General features: G+C 42.5%; 1 protein-coding gene across 1 annotated transcript in view; it reads left to right on the top strand.

The window, feature by feature from the left end:
• The window catches only part of MYO10 (myosin X), a 172,026-nt gene that overhangs the window by 120,122 nt on the left and 30,195 nt on the right, over positions 1–21,709 (top strand). The window contains exons 20-21 of the mRNA XM_074826408.1: positions 18,055–18,179; positions 18,338–18,452. Of these exons, the coding sequence (XP_074682509.1) occupies positions 18,055–18,179; positions 18,338–18,452 (240 nt within the window). The remainder of the gene's footprint in view (positions 1–18,054; positions 18,180–18,337; positions 18,453–21,709) is intronic.

Here is a 21,709-nt window from a genome sequence, read left to right as displayed (position 1 = left end):
AAGAACAGCCAAGTCTAATGCCGCTGAATTGAGAACAGCACTGACATAAAACCTTGAAAGATGCAGGAAGGGAGACACTGAGCTTCAAGGATATTCTACTACACCTTCAGCACAGGATTGCTAAGCATCTGGATAAAACATTTTTAAAAGTCTTTATTTTAAAAAAATATTCTTAATGAAGTGGTCCAGCTTCAAACTTGTGCATTCTACTGCAGTTGTATACCAAGCACGTGCTTTATACACCAACCTCAGTCACTCACCAGACTGTGGTGAGGGTCACCTTACTGGGGAATAGATGCCTTTGTAGGTTTTTAAAGATGCTGAGCCCAGCAGTTAAAAGCTAAAAAGTGTTAGACCCTAAATGGAGGCATGTCTATGGTTTATTCAGTTGCAGAGCCCTGGGGTAGCCCTTCTGCAGCAAAGCTGCAGTGTTCTCTGGTACTGGGAGCTAGCAGATCACAGGGTAAATTTGACTTGCTATCCATCAGAAAAAGGGAATAGAAAACCTCATTATCCCGTTACTAGCTACTCTGTCATACCTTGAAAGTAAAGGGAATAGATTATATGGCCCAGGTACAGCTGCTGGGTGTGTGTAGTGCTATCTGTAGAAAGTTAAGGTCTAGTAGTATTATTAATTTACAGCTGTATAAGCAGCTCATATATTAGAGATCCTTATTGTCTATTTTAAAAATCTCTCTTTAATCTCAGCTCTCAATAAATACTTGTTTTAAGAAGGCTTTCTGGCTGCCAATTACTTCTGTCAAGCCACGGGCTCTGAGCACAGATCGGGCTTGCTGGGGCAGCGTGGGTCAGGCTCAGGGAGCTGCTGTTCAGGTTTATCCTTTGGGAGGGAGAGCAACCGTTTCCCAAAAACACAGCATGTTGGCCTGATCTTGCAGGCCAACAAGTGCACGGGGCCAGTGTTTATCCTTAGCCCTTTAACTACTTCATAAGGCTTTATTGTTCGTAATCAGGAAGGCGCAGTCGTAAGGTGTGGCATCATGCCCGGCCAACGCCACTTAATTCAGCTACCTGGATCTTGTCGCCTTGGGTTTTGCAGAATTACACAGCTTCAAATCAAGACTTGTGGAGTATGTCCCAGCTGCATCATTTTCTGGCACATCACTTGAGTAATTAGGTCAGGCACTAGAAGACTCCTTAGGTAAAAGTGATAAGGAGAGTGGGTGTGAGGAGAGCAATCGTTCCTTCTCGCAAAGTGCCAGCAGTAGTGTTACGTGTGAATCTGAATCCCTGGCTGAAAGAACAAGATTCCTGTAAGGAGTTTCATGCTGCATAGGCAGTGCCTGCCTTCTATGCCGCCTCCGAAAGATCGGTCCCATCACTCCTGCAGTGCAGCGTGTCAGTTATGCTGCCCGGGAGCCACTGGGTTGTCCCTTTGTCCCCATGTCAGAGCGTCGCTGCTTGCTGGGCTGAAGTAGGTCATTCCACTCTCCGGGCAATCACCCAGACAGGCATGTCTTCCTTCTTCATCAAGGTTTGTTGTTTACTAAGCAGGGCTGACTAGGCATCCCTTTGCTAAGTGTATTAGGGTTTGTCTTTCAGTGACTGTGGTGTAAGGAGTTTAAAATTGAGGTGTTTAAGGCTGTGGATAGAGAGCTGAGATGGGGTACTGCCAGAGTGGGAGCAGACGCTGTGCTGTAAAGATTGCATCAAACTCCAGGCAGTGTAGGCAAACAGATTTTTGCATGTTTTGCAGCACGTACGTGCACAGTTGCCAGGTTTCCCGGATAGACCATTTGGTAGGACTCTGTCCATAAGTGATGGGAGTCGTGTTTGGATCTCAGATAGTAACCATGGCAGTGTGCTCTTGTGAGCAGGGTGGGGGGATGCATGGGGAGCAATTGCTGCTTCAGGAAGGACTTGGGGGAGGAGGTAGCCCAAATGGCAAAGTACCGGAACAATTCTGGGGAAAAATTAAAATGCCTAGGGGTGGGGTATTTTTAAAGTGCAACACTTGCTTTGTAGTTCAGTGTGATACTTAGAAGTGAGAAGAATTTTGACTCTTGCAGTAATTGATCTGTCAGCGGCAGAGGGTCTTACTGTCTCCAGCTGACTTCAAGTGCTTGAATATTTCTACATTTTGTGCCACGTGATGGATTTTTTTATGTGTTATGAATTCCTTCATATGTGATTGTCTGACATGGATGGGCGTTTGTGGAACTGGAACTACTGATCCCAAGTCTGAAGTATTTGCTTTTTGTAAATACCGAGCAAAGAACTTGGCTTTTCTTCCTTCTTGTGCACTCTACCAAGTATTTGAATTGCAAGCATTGTCATGCAAATGTATGTGCAGAAGTGTGTACTTCATCAAGCTTTGGAAGTTTTCTTTTTTAACTACAACAAAAAAAATCCCCCCACATCTCTAGATGGCAATTTACATTCAAATCCTGTTTGCTGTGTTCTCATGGTAACTACTCCAACGAATATGCACAGCCCATGATAAATAGACATCCTTAGAGCTCCAAAAGTATTGCTGGGGTACAGAGTATTGTTCTCTAGCAAAAACTTTAACGTTTGTAACTCCCTTGCTAAACTGTGTCTTAGGGCATTTTGTGCATTTTATCTCTTAAGGTTTAGGAATTTGTTGGCTGTGAAATATATTTACATTCTTGATGCCTATAAGGTGAGATTAGCCCTCATGTCCTGTTAGTCAGGAATATCTACAGCAATTGCTGTAGAGCCAGCCCTCGCTAGGCTTGACTTCCTTTGAGTAGCAGCAGGAATGAATTAAGCAAGTACAGCCAAAGATATCACATGAAAGACTTGAAATACCAGTGAGCTGAAGAAAGCCCTGTTCTGTGTGTGTCTGTGTGTGTGTGCGTAGCTGCAACTGCTAAAGATTCAGTTTTTCACAATGGGCGAATGCTGAAGGGTGAAAAAGCCTTAAAAGGTAAGGGGTTTAATTCATGCAGGTTTTTTAATAATTTTAACCTTGGAGCTGCAGTAGATTTGTAGAAAAAGAAAAGAAAGTGCCTGGAGTTTAGCTGAGCAAGCTGTACTGGAAATGTTTCTGGGCTTGTATTTTAAAGAGGGTAAGTTGCATGCAGCATCAAGTTTATGAAAAAACTACTAAATTTAATGGTCTAATCATATTTTCGAATGCCAGGAGAGCTTTGCTGCCAAGCAGTCTGCTTTAATAAATCACACTGTGTTTGAAAGTTAAAGGGGTGATTGTTCACAGCAGGGAAAAAGTCAGCAGAAGTAGAGCTGTGTGTGCAGAGGGGGGAAGACCTGTATTGTAGTGATGGGCTACTTTCTGAAGAAAGATCTTTTCTGTTGTTCATCATTCTGTGGCATAGATTCAGGAAAACCAGCTATGTAAAGTTTAGGACTGTTGTATTCCTGTAATTTATTAAGGCATAAGGCATGGCTGTAGTTTTGCTTTGATTACATAATAAGAAAGCGACACTGGGGACAAATGTGTTCGGGGTGGAGGGGAGTCCAGCAAGATACCTGCAGCACAAATTAATTTTGTAATTTTACTGGAGAAACTTGATGGGGCACATTTGAGACAATAATTTTTTCACCATAGAAATACAGGAAGCAGAATATGCCTGGAAAAAAATATTAATTGCAGTAGTAATGGAAGTGCATATACCGTAAGTGCAGTATATTTTGACTTTCTTTGCTGTGTCAACTCTCCCCCACTTTCGACCCTGATGAAATAAACCCCCCAACTCAACCCAGCAGGTAAAATATCTCTGTTCTTCACCACTGATTGCCTTTGCTTCTGGGATCTGCATTTTGCTTCTTGCTTTCCCACTTAAAGAGCTTGCCTCTGCAAACATTAGAATTCAGCCACAGGGTAGAAAATTAGGATAAAATTGCTTGAGAGAACCTGTTATAAAGGGAATGGGTTTGATCCTGCATCATTGAAGTCTATGAGAGTTTTATTCTGGTCTCAAGAAGTGCAACGCTAGATTTGCCTTGCAAATCTAGATGGAGGAGATACGATCTGATGAAGTGCCTGTGGGACTGGGAAAGGGGGGTTCTCGTAACTTGTAGTTGTTCTTCTCTCACTGATGTCAAGATGTGTCCTTTTAAACCCCAAGTGGTAACAGTGGTGGTAGGCATTTTTGTTGTGTGGAACACCAGTTATATGTATTCAGTATTTCTGTTGCTAGAACTGCTTAGTTTCAAAAAATATAAGATCTGTTTTGTTTACCATTTGTTGGCTTACTCAAAAAAAAATGTATTTACAACCTGTAACATAAATGGAAGCGTAACAACAGTGATTTTTTCCAGTACAGCTAGAGTACTGATAGGAATTATCTGAAAGTTATAGTACTGTCCCAACTATTCACAGATCTTTGTCAGAGCTAACCTCAGAACACAAAATCCATGTCAAGAGCAGAAGGTAGTGTTTAAGAGTAGACTGGGGTCAGTTGCGAAACTTTTTTCTCTTCAACTGTAAATAATCTGTTTATGTGTGCGTATATATATATATGTGGCTTTTCTTAATTTAGTTACAGGAGGTGGCAAAAAAGCAAAGACTTCATGGGGAAAAACCTCACCGTGATGAATTTGTAAGGACAGAGTACACTTCAGCACATCTGCTGTCACCTTGTAAGATGAAACTTTAAACACAAAAAATTTGCTGAAAGTGTATCAAAGCATCTTATTTTTGTTGTCTAACGCTCAGAATTTACTGTTTGTGGTGGTTTTAGGCAGTTTATAAGCCTAAGAAGCAAGGCAGGTCCATTCCTAACACTGTCGTTATTTCACTGTTAGAGTTACAGAAGTGAGGTTGTGGTTTCAGTTGTATGAAGTGGAACGTAGTAGCTGTAATGTCCGTGTTTCAGGACATCAGCTGAGTTATAGCTAAACCACAGGAAGATTTTGGCTGATGCATGATGAGGTTTGAGGTTGCTATTGTTGGTTTGTCTCCTCCGTGTTCCTGATGTGTGTTCCCTGTTCAGGCAACAGGGAGCTGGGCAGGTGGTGCCGCTCGTGGGAACTTTGCTGGGGAGGTAGTAGCACCTCAGGGGGCTCTGTGGGCAGTACTAATTTTGCTGTTCAGTCCCAAGCAAAGGGTAGGTAAGCATACACTTTGTTCGGGTCTGTGAAGTTGCTGGTGAGCTGAGAAGCCTGTTGCACCACATAAATCATTTGGGACACTGGGAATTTTTTGTTTTGGTTTCCACTTTGAATTGTCACACACACCTGTGAGCATTGTGCAATGTTTAGTGTAGAAAAGGCAGGTTTGTCACCAAACTCGTAATGCTATGTTGTATTTCTACCGTTTACATGATGAGATCTGTCATGGCATTTTTGAAGCTTACTCTCTGTAGATCAGGAAATCGTAAGCATTAAAATGTGGTAAGTAGGGGCTTTTGGGTGTCTCAAAACTTTTAATAGTCAAGCAGCGATAAAGTACATGGGTTGAGAGAAGACATCTAATTTCAGAAAGCCAGATAAATGCCAAATCCTCCATGATACTGGCTTTCTCAAATGAATGGCTGCCCCAGATTCAGCATGAAAAGGATGAGTATGTCCATCTGCAGCTTGCCAGCCACACCATTTGTGCATATTTAGCCAAAAAGAAATAGTGTCCAGCCTCATTAATTAAGTAGTCTTTCAAAGGGAAAAATGTTGATTTTGTTAAAAGTGGTTTAGCACTTAAATTAGCTTCACGGAAGTTTTTAATATAAGCAGACAATCCGCATAGCAAAGTCGCGTTTAGGAAAGTTGATTCTATCTTCAGTGTCTCTTTCTGACTCAAACATTAAGGGTTATGTTCTGTTGTATATTGAAGCCAGCCTAGAAGTTTCTCAGGGGAGAAACTTCTGTTCAGCTATCCAAAATTGCCATTTGCCTGTGACCACTGGCATGCACAACCTAGCACATCTCAAATCAGCCGTGTTCTTAAAGGGCATGTACATCTCATTGGCATCAATGAGCTCTAAGCACATGTCTAAATGCTTTACTTAAGTTATTACTGTTTTTATGCTTTGGGTGTGCTGGCCAGCACATAACAGAGTACCTGGAGCCACGATGCCTCTTGTCATACAGCTCTGAAGAGGAGTGAGGCATATGCACGGTTGTGTGCCCATACAGTTGCGTATCCAGCCTAAAGTTGCAAGTTTCTTGTGCAGAGGAGGAGAGAACACTTGTTACACCCATTGCTCCAGTGGTGTGGAGTCTGTGCTGCTGGCCAGTCCCAGGAGAACATAGTGCTGGTATGTCAGCCAGAACATGCCTCTTCTGCTCCAGCAGTGGATTTTTTCTATCCCTCTTCCATATTTTCTGATCATGGTGAAAACACACCACTGAGACTCTGATCAGTTAGATGTACTTTCACTGCTGACACAAAGCAGTCCAAGGAGAATGTATTTGGTTTTTTCTGTGAAATTAACGTACAGAAGAACAATCAACTACCTTAATTTTCTGTCCCTTTCCTGCAAACACACACACATGTTTCACTAGTCTTGATACCCCCTTGTCTAGTCAGTCACACACCTGCAAGGCAAGCCCTGCATTTATAGAATCACAGAATGGTTTGGGTTGGAAGGGACCTTAAAGATCATCTAGTTCCAACCCCCCTGCCATGGGCAGGGACACCTTCCACTGGATCAGGTTGCTCAAAGCCCCGTCCAACCTGACCTTGAACACTTCCAGGGAGGGGGCAGCCACAACCTCTCTGGGCAACCTATTCCAGTGTCTCACCACCCTCACAATGAAGAACTTCTTCGTTATACCTAATCTAAATCTGCCCTCTCTCAGTTTAAAACCGTTGCCCCTCGTCCTATCCCTACACTCCCTGGTAAAAAGTCCCTCCCCATCTTTCCTGTAGCCCCCTTTAGGTACTGGAAGGCCGCTAAAAGGTCTCCCCAGAGCCTTCTCTTCTCCAGGCTGAACAACCCCAACTCTCAGCCTGTAAAAATGTGTAGGGATACAAGAGCAGCAGGTCAAAGGACCAAATTCTAAGAAAATGCAAAAGTTAGTTTGATGTTATCTGAGACGTGCTGAGAGCTAAGATGTAGGAGTAATTAACGTACTGATTACATGGGCTTGAGCTGGGTCATTTATCTGGGCCATCACGCAACTCTTGCGGTGAGCCAGGTAGATGTCATTGCTGATCACGGGGATCCCCGTCATTTTTTGTAAACTTGAATTTCCCCTCTCTAGATTTAAAAAGTAAATTAACTGCAGTATTACAGGTTTCCTCATACTTTTAAAACTTAAAGCAGCTCTCCAGACCACCCACTGCCAATCTGCTGCAGCATAGCTCTCGGGCAGCCCCCCGGTGTCCTGGACTCCCCCAGATTAAAGCAAGCCCTTAGTAGTGATGAAAAACAGCAAGGACCACGCGCAGCCTGCCAGGGCATTTTTGGTGCAGAGGGACCTGCATGCCGGGGGCTCTGGTGGGCTCGGTGCGGGGTCCTGGGGGAGCCAGACAGGAGGGGTGCTCCAGGAGAGCCGCGTCATGGCACCCTTGCAGGCAGCAGCCTGGAGGCAGCAGCCATTCTGTCATGAATGGAGCCCTGTGCCTACGCCGGGGTGGGAATAATCTGCCCTTTCAGTGCTGCCCGACCTCTGGTGTCCTAGCAACCCAAAGCTGTTCGGCTGAATATTTTGTGGCGTTCCTCATTTACACATATCAGATATTGGCTGTGATTTAAGCCTGGCTCATTTCCCAATATGGCTTTCAAGCAAAAGGCTTGATACAGGAAGGAGAGGAGAACGGGCTCCTTAGGAGATAATTTTATAAAACCATATATTTTTTTAGCGTAGGAATTGCACTGGAACATTTCCTTGCTTGAGAAAGCACCAAGCAGCAAGTCTGTGTGTTATGTCAGCATTGTGCTTTGTAGGCGTCTTTTATGGGCCACTGAGGGAATGAACCGCATGAAGGGGTGAAATGCGTTGGAGAAGAAGAAACTGCTTGTGGCCTCAATATTGAAAAAGGGATGTGATCAAGTGCTAACTTTTTAACATTACTTGAATCTGATTTTGACTTTTAGCTAGGAAGTTGCTGGCCCTCATGGCCATACAACAAACACGTACACTCCACGTTTAAATCAATTAAAGGCAACTCAAAGTTTTTTATTATTTTAAACCTTAAAGTTTACAGAGGTGTGATTCATGATTGTTGCAGGGCTTTTCCCATTTTTAACAATTGGAGCTGATAAAGTGGAGGAGTTTTTTATTATTTCGTGGTGAATGTGTGAAGGCTTTGTAATGACTTAATCTAAACTAGTCCATAGCGCTGCAGCTTGTGTCTTCATAGACAGTCAGCCACCGTAAAATCTCAGCCAAATTTCCTTTGCTGGACCATCAAATACTTGCATAAGTAATGAACTTTTTTCCTGACAAGGCAAAGCGTGTGGGAAGTGCGGTTCTGGATTGCACCATGTGCTGCAGACCAGTAGCTGTGTGTCTTGTACCTCTCTCTGGTGCAGTCAGTCTTTGGAGTCCCAGTATCAAAGGTTACAGAAGTCAGCACTAAGCTTCTTCAAATAAATAAAAGAAGTATTTTTTCCACAACTGGAGTGCTGAAAGGGGGCTAGTTAGACCTTTTAGTCTGACCTGCAGCGTGGCAAACTGTAAGGAAACCATTAACGCCTGCTGGAAGGAGGAGGACATTCCGTGTTTTCTTTGAAGTGTCTGGTGGCTTTAGATGGTCCTACCACCATGGGTAAGCTCTTCCAATGAATATACTCAGTGAGAAAAAGGTGTGCCTTCTGGTTTGGATATGTCTTGCTTTGATTTTCATGCTCTTTATGTCTTTATCTGCTGTATAGTAGAAATTGCTGAATATATGCTCTTTGTATAGTTACAGATTACTGTCAAGGCCTCTCAGCTTTCTCATTCACGAGCTCCTCAAGGATTTTACTGAAGTCTCTTACTGCCTTTTTTTAGTTGGATCTTTATTCTCATGGCTCTTATCTAAATGGTTTCCAGTGTAGCAGTCTCCTTTACTGTGCTCCAAAATAGCAGTCACATAGCTGAGGTACACAGGTTAGCCCACAAATCACTAACCTGACTTCTGAAATATCAGAGAATTTTTAGTATTCTCTTTAAAGCAATGCCCCAAAATAGAAGAGTCTCAAGATGTAAATGGCATTCAGGCATGTGGTCCTAAAGGCATAGGGTGTGACCAGATCTAGGGAAGCAGCAGATGGGTGCCCAGGACTGAAGCAGAGAATAAAGTGAGATTTGTATTTGGAGTCCTCTTCTGCTCTCCTTGTGCTTTACAAGTTGATGTCCCTTGTCCCTCTGTGGAGTGCAACGTTAGCTCCCCCCATCCGTGTATCGTGAGCTCTTCCAGTTGAAAGTGAGGTTCTTCCACCTTCTCCTTTCTACTTACCTGCAGTAGAGAAGAGGCAATACCCCTGTATCCTCTCTCCCCCCATATGGAGCTGTTGTCTGAAAAAAGGTTGCTTAGTTTTGTGTCAGCAGAGAAAGCAAGGAGAGTTCTGATAATGGGAATAAAAGTTATCTGCAATACTGTTTCAGGATGTACTGCTGAAGTGATAGTGTGTTAGCATTTCAGTGACAACTAGTTACATGGAGGGTTTCATACGTCCAAGGGTGAGATTGCTTGTAGTAACACTACACTAGGTATTAGAAGTATACAGGATTAGGTTCTTACACAGATTGTTACACAAAAAGGTTTTGCAGCTGTGTCAAACTTTGGCCATGTAAGATTAAATTAATATTAAACAGATTCTCTCAAGTATTTTCATCCTAATTTTCTATCCTCTGACAAAACTTCCTATCTTTCAGGAATGCTTGATACTAAACACCATTATCTGAAGAAATCATGTAAGAGGAACTATCCTAAAACATGATTTACTGATTTTAAGTATAGAAATGGACTTATATCCCCAGCCTGCCAATAAACTGTCAAAAAACAAAAAAGCTTGTAAGGTGTGGATGAAAAGCGCATGGAGGAGTGAAAGTATGGTGGAAAAATTAAAGAAAAAAAAAGGAAAAAATAAGGGTGGGGTCTCAGTTCATATAAATTATTTGATGCCATTATTGGCATGGAGGATCAGGGTTTCACCACCTGCAGTTGGTCTGTATGCAGCCTCAGCAGACAGAGCCGTGCACGCAGTTGTGTTCTTGACCGTTGTAATGAACAGCGGTGATGTTGGTGTTGGCTGTCTTGATATGGGGTGGGTAAGGAAGGACAGCTGTCCTTGCAATTAGTACCTCTCAGCATGTTTCTTCATGGTATGTCTGGGGCTATCAGGCAGCCTGATTGATTTTCTTCAGGAGAAGTCTGCTGACCGGTCACAGTCTGGAGAGAATGAGGCCAGATTGGGGTTTAGTCTGCAGGGACTGGAGGCTTTAGTAGGGATGACCTCAGAGGAAATGGCAACAGATTACTCACAGGTGGAGAAGGAGGGTCCATGAAAAGGTGCAGCTGGGGTCTGTGCTGCAAGTTGCACCTTCTGTCAGTGTGCTGAGAGACCCTGCCAGAGCGGCTTCAAACCTTAAATCCCTCTGTTCCCAAATGCTCTTAATTGTCTGTCTCACATGGGTAGTCCTGCAGTTGCTGTTCTGGGACAAGCAGCCCGTGAGACACGCTGTGCATTTCAATGGACTCCCTGAATAACGTATTCAAGCAACAAGGGCTCACTTCAGCTGAAAATTTAGGCAATCACATAGATAGCTCTAAACACGCACTTAGAAAACTTACATATGTCCGGTGTTCAAGCCTATGACTTTAACAATCAGTTCCTATTCCATGAAGTTTTAGCCAGTGTGTAAGAAATAACACTGTCATTTTTGCAGAGGTACATGACTTACACAAACTGAGACCCCACCCTTATCTTTTTTTTCCTTTTTTTTTTTTCTTTAATTTTTCCACCATACTTTCACTCTTCCATGCACTTTTCATCCACACCTTACAAGCTTTTTTGTTATTTGCATTCCTCTGGACTTGTATGAGAGAGGTAGACAAAATTCTGTCTTCCTTCAGAAGAAATTCTGTATACTTTTAGAAAGAAAGGTTCACAAAGAGGCTGTTGTGTGTTTACTCAGGGGTAGCATTTAGTCCATACAAACCAAACAAGCAGATGATTACTCTGCAATGCAGGAGTACAGTGACTGTTACTAATAAAGAGTAGTTTAAATAGCTCCAGGATTATGAGTTTATTGATGGTTGTTGATGAAAGCATGAAATCGCAGCAAGCTGGTCAGAATCATTTGAGCATCTTTTCTCCAACACTGAAGCTCATTCTAGCTCTTATCTTTACTATATATAGACAAGCAGGATCTGAAATATGACTGCAGCATCTTTGTAGATGAATCTAACTCAGCAAAGTCTTGACCTAGTTGAAATCTTTAAACACTAGTGCAAATGGTCAGTGTGGTAATGTGTGGCTTCTTAGCTCTTAAATGTTCACAGACAGCTTCTTAGCTGTCTTAAAAATATCCTTGAGATGCCCATGCTTGTAAAATAACCTGGGTGACAGGCTGAGTAAAAAAAAATGTTCACTTTCATTTATTGAGTCTCCTCCTTCGACTGTTTTGTCACTGTAGAAGAACTGTAAAATTACAGTGTTCCCTCTATACAGTATTATTTTTAGCATGGGCAACTCTAATCTGTGGCATGAGTGGCTAATTCTGAAGGCTGTCTCTTACCTGAAATACTCAGGGCTGGAAGATGAGTCACGGAGGTCAGATGGAGTAGTTGGAGTTGAAGAGAAGATCAGCTAATCATGTAAATGCTTGCTGTTGGTAAATGCAGAACAGTCACGTTCAGACCTGTAGAGATTGTGTAAAAGAGCCAGCATATCATTACTGAGTTTGAGTGAAATCCAGCCTGGAGTTTGCAGCAGAATTTTTTGAGGCACAAGTGTTTCAATATACCAATGCTCTTTTACCACCAACAGTGTTAGTAATTTTTAAAGGCTTTTTATGGGGTTTTGGGGTGGGCGTGTGGATAAAGGCCAGGAGAACTTTGGACATGCCACTTACTGTAATTTCAGGTTTATCCAAATATTCCTTGACTTGTCAGTGCCATACCGTAGAAATACCAGATAAACTTTTTAGCTGTGACAAGTTCTTTCTTTTATTCTCCTATACTCTTATGGTGTCTGTCTGTGGACACAAATACTCTGCAACAGTAAGGGAATGTCTTCAGAAACAAAGCAGGCATCAAACTTTTTTATGTTTTGATCTGAACCTGTTCCAGTTACAGCTAACTGTGTGCTGAAGAAGACTGTAGAGGGTTTCTTTTCTTGAAATACACATGTTCTTAGGCCAGTGAGAACTGACGATCCAGGTCCTTGGGCAGGGTGCACAGAGGTTTTAACGCTCCTTGTGCTGAAAGCACAGCAATTCTGAGGTTGAAACTGTTGAATAAGCTGATGCCATCAAAGTTTATGGTGCAAGCGACTGAAGAAATGATGGCTAGAAGAGCAGGGGCTGAAATGGTTTGTTGGAGGTAGGAGAGTGACCAACATGGCACTGCAGCTGAAGTCTCAGGATTTGATGGGGCGGGGGGGGGGGGGGGGGGGGGGCATGGGGGGTGTGGATTGCCCTAGCCATGCCTGTCCTGGCTTTACAGTGCGTTTTCCTACTGAGGGTGCAGATGTTTCGTTTCTTCCAGGCTACTGGCTTGAGTGCTTGGCACGAGTAAAGGCTACCAACCAGTACGTATGGATAAGAATCACTGAGCGTAATGTGGGTTCAAAAAGGCAAACCATGGGCATGCAGAAATACTCATATCAGTTCAGCTAGATTGTATATTAGAAGTTATTTTATTCACACATTTCAAATTTGTCTGTGAGGAAAGCCTGGCATTGCTTTTGACTCATGGATCTGGTGACTGAGATCAGAAGAGCATGGGGACTATTTCAGAAAGATCTGGCTTAATAAGTCCACCTATTTCTGAAGAAATATCAGTAGATGTTTGGATGTGAAAACAAGTTCAAAACCCACTATAAAGCAGGGGAAGGCTGACCTCCTTTTCATTTCTGCTGTTTTTCTCAAGTAAAATTGCCAAGACTTCATTTTAGGAGTAAAAGGGCAGATTAAAGAAAACAAGACATTAAGAAAAGTTATTAGATTTTAAATGAAAAATTACTTTTTCACATCCTCTTACCTGTTTTTCATCTTTTCTTTCTCTGTACCTGACTTCCACAAAACATTTCACTAAGCCAGGAAAATCATCCTTGTAAGACACAGTAGCAAAGCTGACATAGTCCTACTCAAGTTCTCACAGAGAAGACTAGAAACAAGGGTCTGGGAATTTTTTTCTCCACCCCCCAATCTCTCTGTGAAGTTCTTCCTGCCTACATAAAATCTGTGAGGCTGCTGTAATCTGTCATTATTGTGCCTGTACTCTTCTGAGGCAGCCAGTAGTTCAGGGAGGAAGAAGGATTTCTGTGGGTGGAAGTCAGGTATCCTCTGTTTGAACGGAGCAAATGATGTACAGAACAAAAAAAATGTTGTCTTCTCTGTGTGTGTTATTCGGATGCTTGGGGTCTCCACTAAGGCTGCTGTCCAGGGAAAAGGGATGGTGTTTTTTAGAGCCTCAGTCAGACTGTAGTCTAAGGAACTATTTTATCATGAAAATTATGTGTAGGTGTTAGAAGTCTGTCCTAATGGCTCCATCTAATTGTGATTTCAGGCAGAAGCTTTGCCCTTTAGGAGGCTCACAACACATCAGAGCAAACATTTAGCAGTTTAAGGAGCCACAGTCTCGCCAGCAGAGACTCCAGGTCACATTAAAGCCTTGTCTTCGGTGATGTCTGTTGCAAATTCAGTGGAGGCTTTTGGATTCAGGAAATGATAAATTACAAGTTGTGCTATGAAGGAGCACACCACAAAAAACACCTTTACCAAGTAGAACAGACCTGACTTGTAGCTATTAATTTCATGTTGATGTTGCTCAGTGCCCTAACGTGGCTGTGACCCACATGAGTCTAGCTGTTGTCTGGCAATTTTCTGTGTCAGAGTGGTTTAGTGTTGCCATTCCTTGATAAAAGTGTAATATCTATTGAAAATTGAGTTGATTAAAGTTGATTGTGTCTCCCGGACAATTTTGGAAGCTATCTGTTGACTTCCTTTTCTGTTCCCTTTTCTTTTATAAATTTGATGTTACTTTGTAGAAGTCTTAGCAATTAATTCAGATTTTTACTTTGGAAGACATATTGTTTTAAAATCAGTTATGGTTCTGTTGTCTATCTGAAATTTTCCTACAAAATACAATTTCTTCCCCAAGTGTTTATTTGTGAAACAAGTCTAGTTTTTACAGCAACACTGGTAAAAATTTAGCAGACCCCAGAGATGAGTCCTGTCCTGTGTTACTTCGGTATAAATCTGAAAGTTAGCTTGCTTTTATCGCAGGAAGTCTGAAAGAGCACCAGCAAAGCTACAAGACTGAGTATCAGCTGCATAGGTAACCTTTTGCATGGAGATTTTATAATATTGTAAGTTTAATTGCTTAGTGCTGCACTGAGCATCGTTCAAGGGAAGATCGTCATCATTCTCTGTCTTAGAAGCGTCTGCAGTTTAATAGTGAGGTATATACAGTACTTGCACTCTGGTTCAATAAATGCACATGCAATATGAGGAATCCTGCTGACTTAAGTTATGCTTAAGGTTATCCCTGCCTGCAAGTGTTTATATGATTGAGGCTGAAATCCTCTTCATCCACAGAGTAAAACTACCTGAGGTGCAGCGTATCACCAAGTTGTTAAGGTGGATGTGCTGGATGCTGTGGTGGTGTGCACAAGACTGCAATTGTTACTACTTCTGGTTGTTTTCATCAGACGTGGGAAACCCTGGATGTATTTTAGTGTTTAGGGTTTCAGCTCCCTCTCTGGCTGGCTGCAGCTCTCATTGCTGAGCACGGAAGAGTTGCTGTGATGGTCAGTCAAAAACCCCCAAGTGATGGGGGTGCATCTTCTGGTACTCCATACTGAAAAGCGTAAGAGATGAGTCTGGCACATCTCTTACCACCACTCCTGGTTTACTCAAAGCAACCAGACTTGTTGCAGATGTAATTCCAGTGAAATGCCAGGGCAGGATGTGACCCTCCAATTTAATAGCCTCATGTGTCTGTGAGTAATTAAAAAAAACTAGTAATGTAAAGTGAAGGAGTAGGCTGCTTATGTAATTAAAATTGCGATGGTCTTTATGTTGCCCTGCTTTGATACCATGTTAACATCTCTTGCAGTGTTTCATGCTTTTCTTTAAAAATGCAGGTATCTGAAGTTAGGTGACTGCGTGACAATCCCAGCTTCTGGTGACAGAGCGGGGCTGTTTCTAACTTCCACAGTTGCAGGAAGAAGGTCATGAAAATGTGGCTTTTCCTCTGCGACTCAAAACGGGGATGAAAAGAGAAAGGTTTTTTTTTTTAAAAAGTAACACGATCTTTCAAGCCAGCTGTGTGGCTGACTTTTGACTTTCTAAGTGCTTGGGGGTGGCAATAAAAGGATTAGGTGGTGCAGCAGCCATCTGTGCTCCCTTGCAGAGGGAGAGGCTGCCTTGTGAGAGATGTCTGTCATGTCACCAAAGTTTTGCCTGACCCCAATCCCACCCGTGGGTGTGCTTCCCCACCTCAACACACCGAAAATACTGTTTTGTTTGCAAGTCTTGTGAAGAACATCTCCCTTTGATCGAATGAGTATGGGTGGGGTTAAAGGACTAAAAGCGGGTGTAGTGTTAAAGAAAAAGATATATTGGCCTGTGTCTGCTTGTGGCATGCGTTAGCCTTGGGTTACACGAGGCAAAAAGTGAATATGTTTTTCCTTGGGATTTGTGTGTGCATCTGTGTTCATTCCCCCCCTTTCCTGTCGGTCATCATCAGCCACCTGCACAGAGGCAGGCAGGCAGGTGTATGCACGGGCAATTGAAGGGCAGCTTTGCAAGGCTTAGTTCCCTAGCACATCTGGCTGCCACAGGGTGGGCACGTATGGAAAACACTGTTGGCAATACCAGTCATGACAGTATCGATACCTTTATTGTAGGCATTCATACTGTGTGTTCACTAAAATACAGAGATTTTGCTTATGGTGTATTTTACTGGTGGTGACAAAATCCAAATGAAACACATAGTTGAGAGAGAAGGAGGAGTTTGTTCACATCGGTCGCAGAGGCATTTTTCCTCTCTGGAACATTAATTTTTTATACATGTGGGTATGGAAATGAAATGTTAAATCGCATTTGTAATGGAGCCATTAATGTAACAATGGCCAGAGTGGTGCAGAGTTGACGTAGGCCTTGAGTCTCCCTGGGATGCAATGCACCGGTCTCAGAGGGAAGGCAAAAGCAGTTGCTGGTGGTGGCTGATTTTCACTGTAGCCCCCGTCCGCCTGCTCGGGCTGGATCAGGTCCTGCCGGCAGGCAGGGCAGGGCTCACTATGGTGACCAGCCACTTTTTAAAACACAGATTGTTTTAATTTTTTTTCAGTGCTATTGACTGTGGAGGAAGGGATAGGCAGTGGTGTTTTCCCATATGAATTTTAGCCCCTGTACCGAAGAAAGGAGTTGGAAAGTGTTACACTGTCGGAGGAACAGTGAGCACTGGCGAACCATTTGCCCGTGCAGCTCTGTGACAGCTCAGTGCGGAAGGGCTGCTGCATCCCACCTCTGCTCCAGAAGATAAACTCATGAAAGGAAGAATAGCAATGTTTTGGCTTAGACATTTTGCCTTTTGAAGGAGGGAGGTAGAGGCTAATCTATGAGTATTTTTGAAGCTACCTGATTAACAACTCAGAGGTATCATCATTAACGCACAGTGTTTTGTTTTATGGATAAAGGTTCTGATGGAAAAGTTTAGACTGGATATTTTAAATGAACTTTTGAGTCTGTGCTTTCCTGAAAGTACTTTTGATAAGTTAAAATTTGGGGAAGTCATTTATTTGCGAAGTTGAACAAGGAGCATGACTAAAGCCAGTTAATAAATACCAAGAGAGTCCTCTGATTTACAGTTGCTCAGGGGTTGATCTTGCTGTCATTTCCATCAGCTGAAGAACTTCAGATCTTGCATAAACCACTGACTGTATCTATGAGATCTCATTTTCTGAACAACTTCTTGCAAAATACTAGGCACTGTACTCCAGCCCTGCAAATGACTGTGCAGGAGTGTCAATTGGTGGATTAAAGTGGATGTTTGGGCTCATGAATTAAATGGTGTATTTACATGTGGTGTTATTTCGGTATGGGGGTTGGCAGCATTTTGCAAAGCAGCAATTAGCTCTACCTTGAGTAGCTTTGTGTGGCTGTGGCTGGTTTATCTGAAAGCGTGGCGAAAGCACAGGTGACTCGGAGGACTCTGAGATGGGACAAGACCAGTCCCGAGGCTCCCAAGGGCAGGAATATACTGATCAGTGTTCGCAAGTTTTCATGATTGAGTCACTATAGGGTCATCTATTTTCTAAATGAAAAATGATGCTGAACAAACTGCATGCAAACTAAGGGGAAAATTTCAGATAAGCAGATTTTTTTTTCTGTTTACAGATGAAAATACTCCTGCTGTTCAGAATATCAGCAAATAGAAACTCTTTGAAATACAGCTTATTTAAGATTTGAGGTACCACTGGCAAACTTCCATCTCTGTCCATAGTAGATGAATTGTCACTACACTAAAAATTAAATCTTTTTTGTCCTTCTGGCTTTGGTTTTTTTTTTCTAAAACTGTATCACATCACTGTATTTGTGTATCTTGAACATTTGAGATCATCTACAGGGACTGCAAATTCAGTTGCTAAAGAAACAAAATAGTCAAGCTTATAGCTGTTGACCTGTTAACTGCCTGTGCTTATTTCTGCCATTTCTTCTTGCACAGCAATGGCCTGCAAATATACATGGAATGGAAAGAGAGAGCTGATTGGATTAAGTGACTGTAAATGTTGTGTCTGTGGAAATGATATTGTGTAATTACCCCTTTATTTCCATCCTGTAGATATGTTTTTCTATGTTCAGAATTGCTAATGTCCTTTAAGACATTGTGTAGCCAGTTTTTAGCTTTTGTGCATTTCAGATTCCTATAATTTGCCCTTTGTTTATTTCCCCTGACATCTCTAACCATTGCTATTAAAATCCTTGTTTTGAACCTGCTCGTTTTAGATGCCAGACCAGTTTGATCAGACAGTGGTGCTTAACCAGCTGCGCTATTCTGGAATGTTGGAGACAGTCAGGATTCGGAGGGCTGGTTTCCCAGTCCGGAGGCCCTTTCAAGACTTTTATAAAAGGTAAACACACTGACTTGTGCACTTCCGGTGCAAGTCATGGGTACCAAATCAGTGTTCCCGTGTTGAAGAGCAAAGCGAAAACCTAATAACAAAAAAATCATGTGGTGAAAATAGAACTTGTCTCTTAAAGGAAATAATAAATACTTTTTGGTTGCCAGGTATAAAGTCCTCATGAGAAACTTAACTCTGCCTGAAGATTTAAATGAGAAATGTGCCGTCCTGCTTCGTCTGTATGACAGCACAAGCACTGAGTGGCAGCTTGGAAAAAATAAGGTAAAATAATCTGACTGACCATATTGTGGGGCTGGTGCCTATACAAAGCTGAGGGGACAGGATTTAGACTGCACAGCTGCAGAGATGTAGTTGTAATGGTAATTACTTCTGGCCTTAAAAGAAGCTGCGCATGCCCATGGGTGTTCTTGAAACCTTACAGCAACAATTAATGGTTGTGCTGAGAAATTTGGTGTCTAAGGCACTTAGACACCGACTGGTGATTTCACTCATGGAGAAAGAGACCACTTGAATTTTCTGCCACTGCTCACAAGCAGTAGCGCTGGTGAGGATCAGAACTTAAAGCGTGGTAGCTGGATTTTATAATTTTTAGAAGTATCGAGCATGTGAGGTAACACTTTTGTTCTGAATGGAGCTCCACTCATACTGGTAAACCCACCTGCATGATACCTGCTCAGTGGCTAAAATCAGGGGGAGGAATTTTAGCCAGTGTTCATGTGGCAGAGTTGAGCTCTAAGTGTGTTTGCCATCCTAGTCTGAGAGTCTTTTTCAGAGGTACATTAGACCTCGATATATGTCCTACCAGACAACCTGAACTTTATACTCAACTTTTTTTTTTTTCAAAAAAAAAAAAAAAAAATTATTCTAATTAAAAAAAATGAAATTTTAATTTGAGAAATAAAGCAATCCAGACGTTTTTGCATGCTCATTTTGCAATTTTCATTTTGAACAACAGCTCTGTGCAGAGCTTCACTTCTTGCAAATTTGTGCTCTTGGACTTAACAAATGATACGAAAGCATTGCATACTCAGGAGAAGATTCCCCACTGCAGGATCTGAGATTTTCTAAATATTAAAAATGCCTGGTGCAAAGGACTAGAGAGTGGATTACATCCATCAGGCCATTGCTGCCAGGGATCATCCCCCAGGTCTCTGCAGATGGCTTTCTGTTCTTTTTTTCTCTGGGTAACTCCTGTTGGTGCTCCCAGGGATGTCATAGTGAAGAGAGCATAAAAAACAGATCCAGAAGTAAAGTTTGCTGAATTATGTGTAACACTTGCAGTCTTCCTGTCAGTTGTTAGAATTGTGAAAAAATTTTCTCATTGCCATAAGATAGCAAAAATATTTTGTAAAATCTGATTGATCTGTGTGTGAAACGCCCTTCCTCCTCGTCCTCTTCTCCCCACAACTACATAGCTTTGAAGGGTTTCCTCCATTGCTCTGCACACTTAAGGAGTCTCAGAGATGGTATTGGGAAAGTTGATTTAATCATTTTACAGTTACTGTAAGAGATAGAATCTAAAATATTTTAATGGCAATGGAAGTCATCTTTCATCTCATTTTTGTAGACGATGGCTTACAAATAATACAGTGATAACGTTTCACTGCAGAGCTACACTGTGCTTCCCAGTATACTTTCAGATGTAGTATATTAACAGTATTTATGCACAGACCCCGGAGAGTGGGTTGGCATCTTAAGGACATATATTTATCAGAACCTAAAATTGTTTTAACCAGATGCTCATCGGGACCTTGGCAGGAGCCGGAGCTCTGCTGTAACTTCCCTTACTGGGGCCTGGGCTCCTCCTCCCCAGGAGCTGCCTGCACTTTTGTAAGAGTCTTCATAAACAGCTTATTGTAGAAGAGAACAAGAGGGCATTGGTTTCAGACGGAACATGGGATGGGGCACTATCCTGCCCATGTTATTTAAAAGGGGTAATAACAACATTGCGATGATTTAGCTTCAGTGTGATTTTTTTTTTTCTTTTACGTCTCAAGCTGCAATGCACCTGCTCAGGAAAAGGCATTAGCCTGGGCTTAACATGTGCTTAACATCCATTTTTGTTCAGGAAGTAGCTGAATGCCTTTCTGAAGCAGAATTTTGTTGTGTTTTTAAAGCCAGTAAGTGTAGAGCAAAGAAAGGTTTTTTCCATGAGTAAAAACTTTATATAGAAAGAGCTGCCCATTGCAGCTCAGATACTGGAACTTTGAGACCTTCTGTGGGACTTTCTGTGTTCCTTAGTGTTGGGTGATTTGTGGTAAAATGTAGTCCCTTTCTAGCTGCATTCAAAACTCACAACTGTACCTGTTCTCAGGAGTGCTGCTACTTTGCCTTGGGGCTCTTTTTTTCCTAAACACAGTGGGAGAAATTACCTTTTTTCCTACTTGAACACCCCCAAAAGTCTGTTGGGTTTTTTTTTTTCCCCACAGCCAGAAAAAACCCAAAACACTTCAAGGAAGCATTCCTGCTTTTAGATGTCTTTGCAGCCCTCCTCCCTTAGCAGAGCCCACACTGTCCATGCACATTCCTCATCGCCATGTTGTGGTGTGCAGCCTGGCTCTCAGCCCGGATAATCAAAGTGCCACTGAACTGGATATTTCCAGCTGCTCATGTCTTAGAGAGCAGCATGCCAGGCTGCTTCCACCTGTAGCTGATACCAGCAGAGTTAACCTTCAAAAAGGAAAAATTGAGAAGACCTGGAAAGAGCTCTGGCAGCAGATAGCTCACCACTTTGTGAGTGTGCAGTAAAGAGTAGACATCAGGGCAGATGGATGAGGGAAGCTGCATCCCCCATGCCTCTGCTTGGCTGGAGAAGCAGTATCATTCCTTTATGGCAAAATAAGCTGGGTTATCTCAATGTATGTCAATGCTGTGTGGTAAAGCTGCCTCTGAGAGGCACTAGGCAGTCCAGGAGAATGATCCAGGTCAATGCCTGGATGAGAGCCTGGGGAGTGGTCTGCCTGCAGGAGGGCGGATGGCTGTGGTGGGCTGCCTGGCCCCGGCAGCTGTCTCCCCATGTAGTGGCAGGAAAATACAGTCGACTCAACCCGAATATGAAACCACTCTCATTTCTGCTTACTTCTGCAGGATTATAGCAATGTCATTTGAAGCAGTGAGGCTTGTAAGGGGTTATGAAGCTTGATGTTACTGTGAAACAGCTAAATTATCGGGGTGGTATTTCTGCCCCTCAAATTGGGAAGTTCACGCTAAGTCCTACAGCTTCTTTGGCCTGTGTTACTCTTTAGTGGAAAAGGCTGTTTAATGAATCCAGTAATTAGGTTGCTTTTGGAAAAACCCTGCTGCTAATTAAAATTTTCATTAGTGTAATCAGGCTTTTCCCACTGAAATCCAAACTTAGAGGATTATCTACAGGTATTTTCTTTTAAAAGCAATACATTTTGGTTTTTTCTTTTCTGTTGAGGAGGTGGTATGTTTGTCTCTGAATTCAAAGCTAAGGCTTGCTGCTCAGACTGACGTTGGCAGCACCCTGGCTGTCCTTTATATATGATGCTCTCTGC

Source organism: Strix aluco, chromosome 1 (assembly GCF_031877795.1).
Source record: "Strix aluco isolate bStrAlu1 chromosome 1, bStrAlu1.hap1, whole genome shotgun sequence".
NCBI lineage: Eukaryota > Metazoa > Chordata > Aves > Strigiformes > Strigidae > Strix > Strix aluco.
The sequence above is the reverse complement of the archived record's forward strand: the minus strand, read 5'-3'. Positions and strand labels throughout refer to the sequence as shown.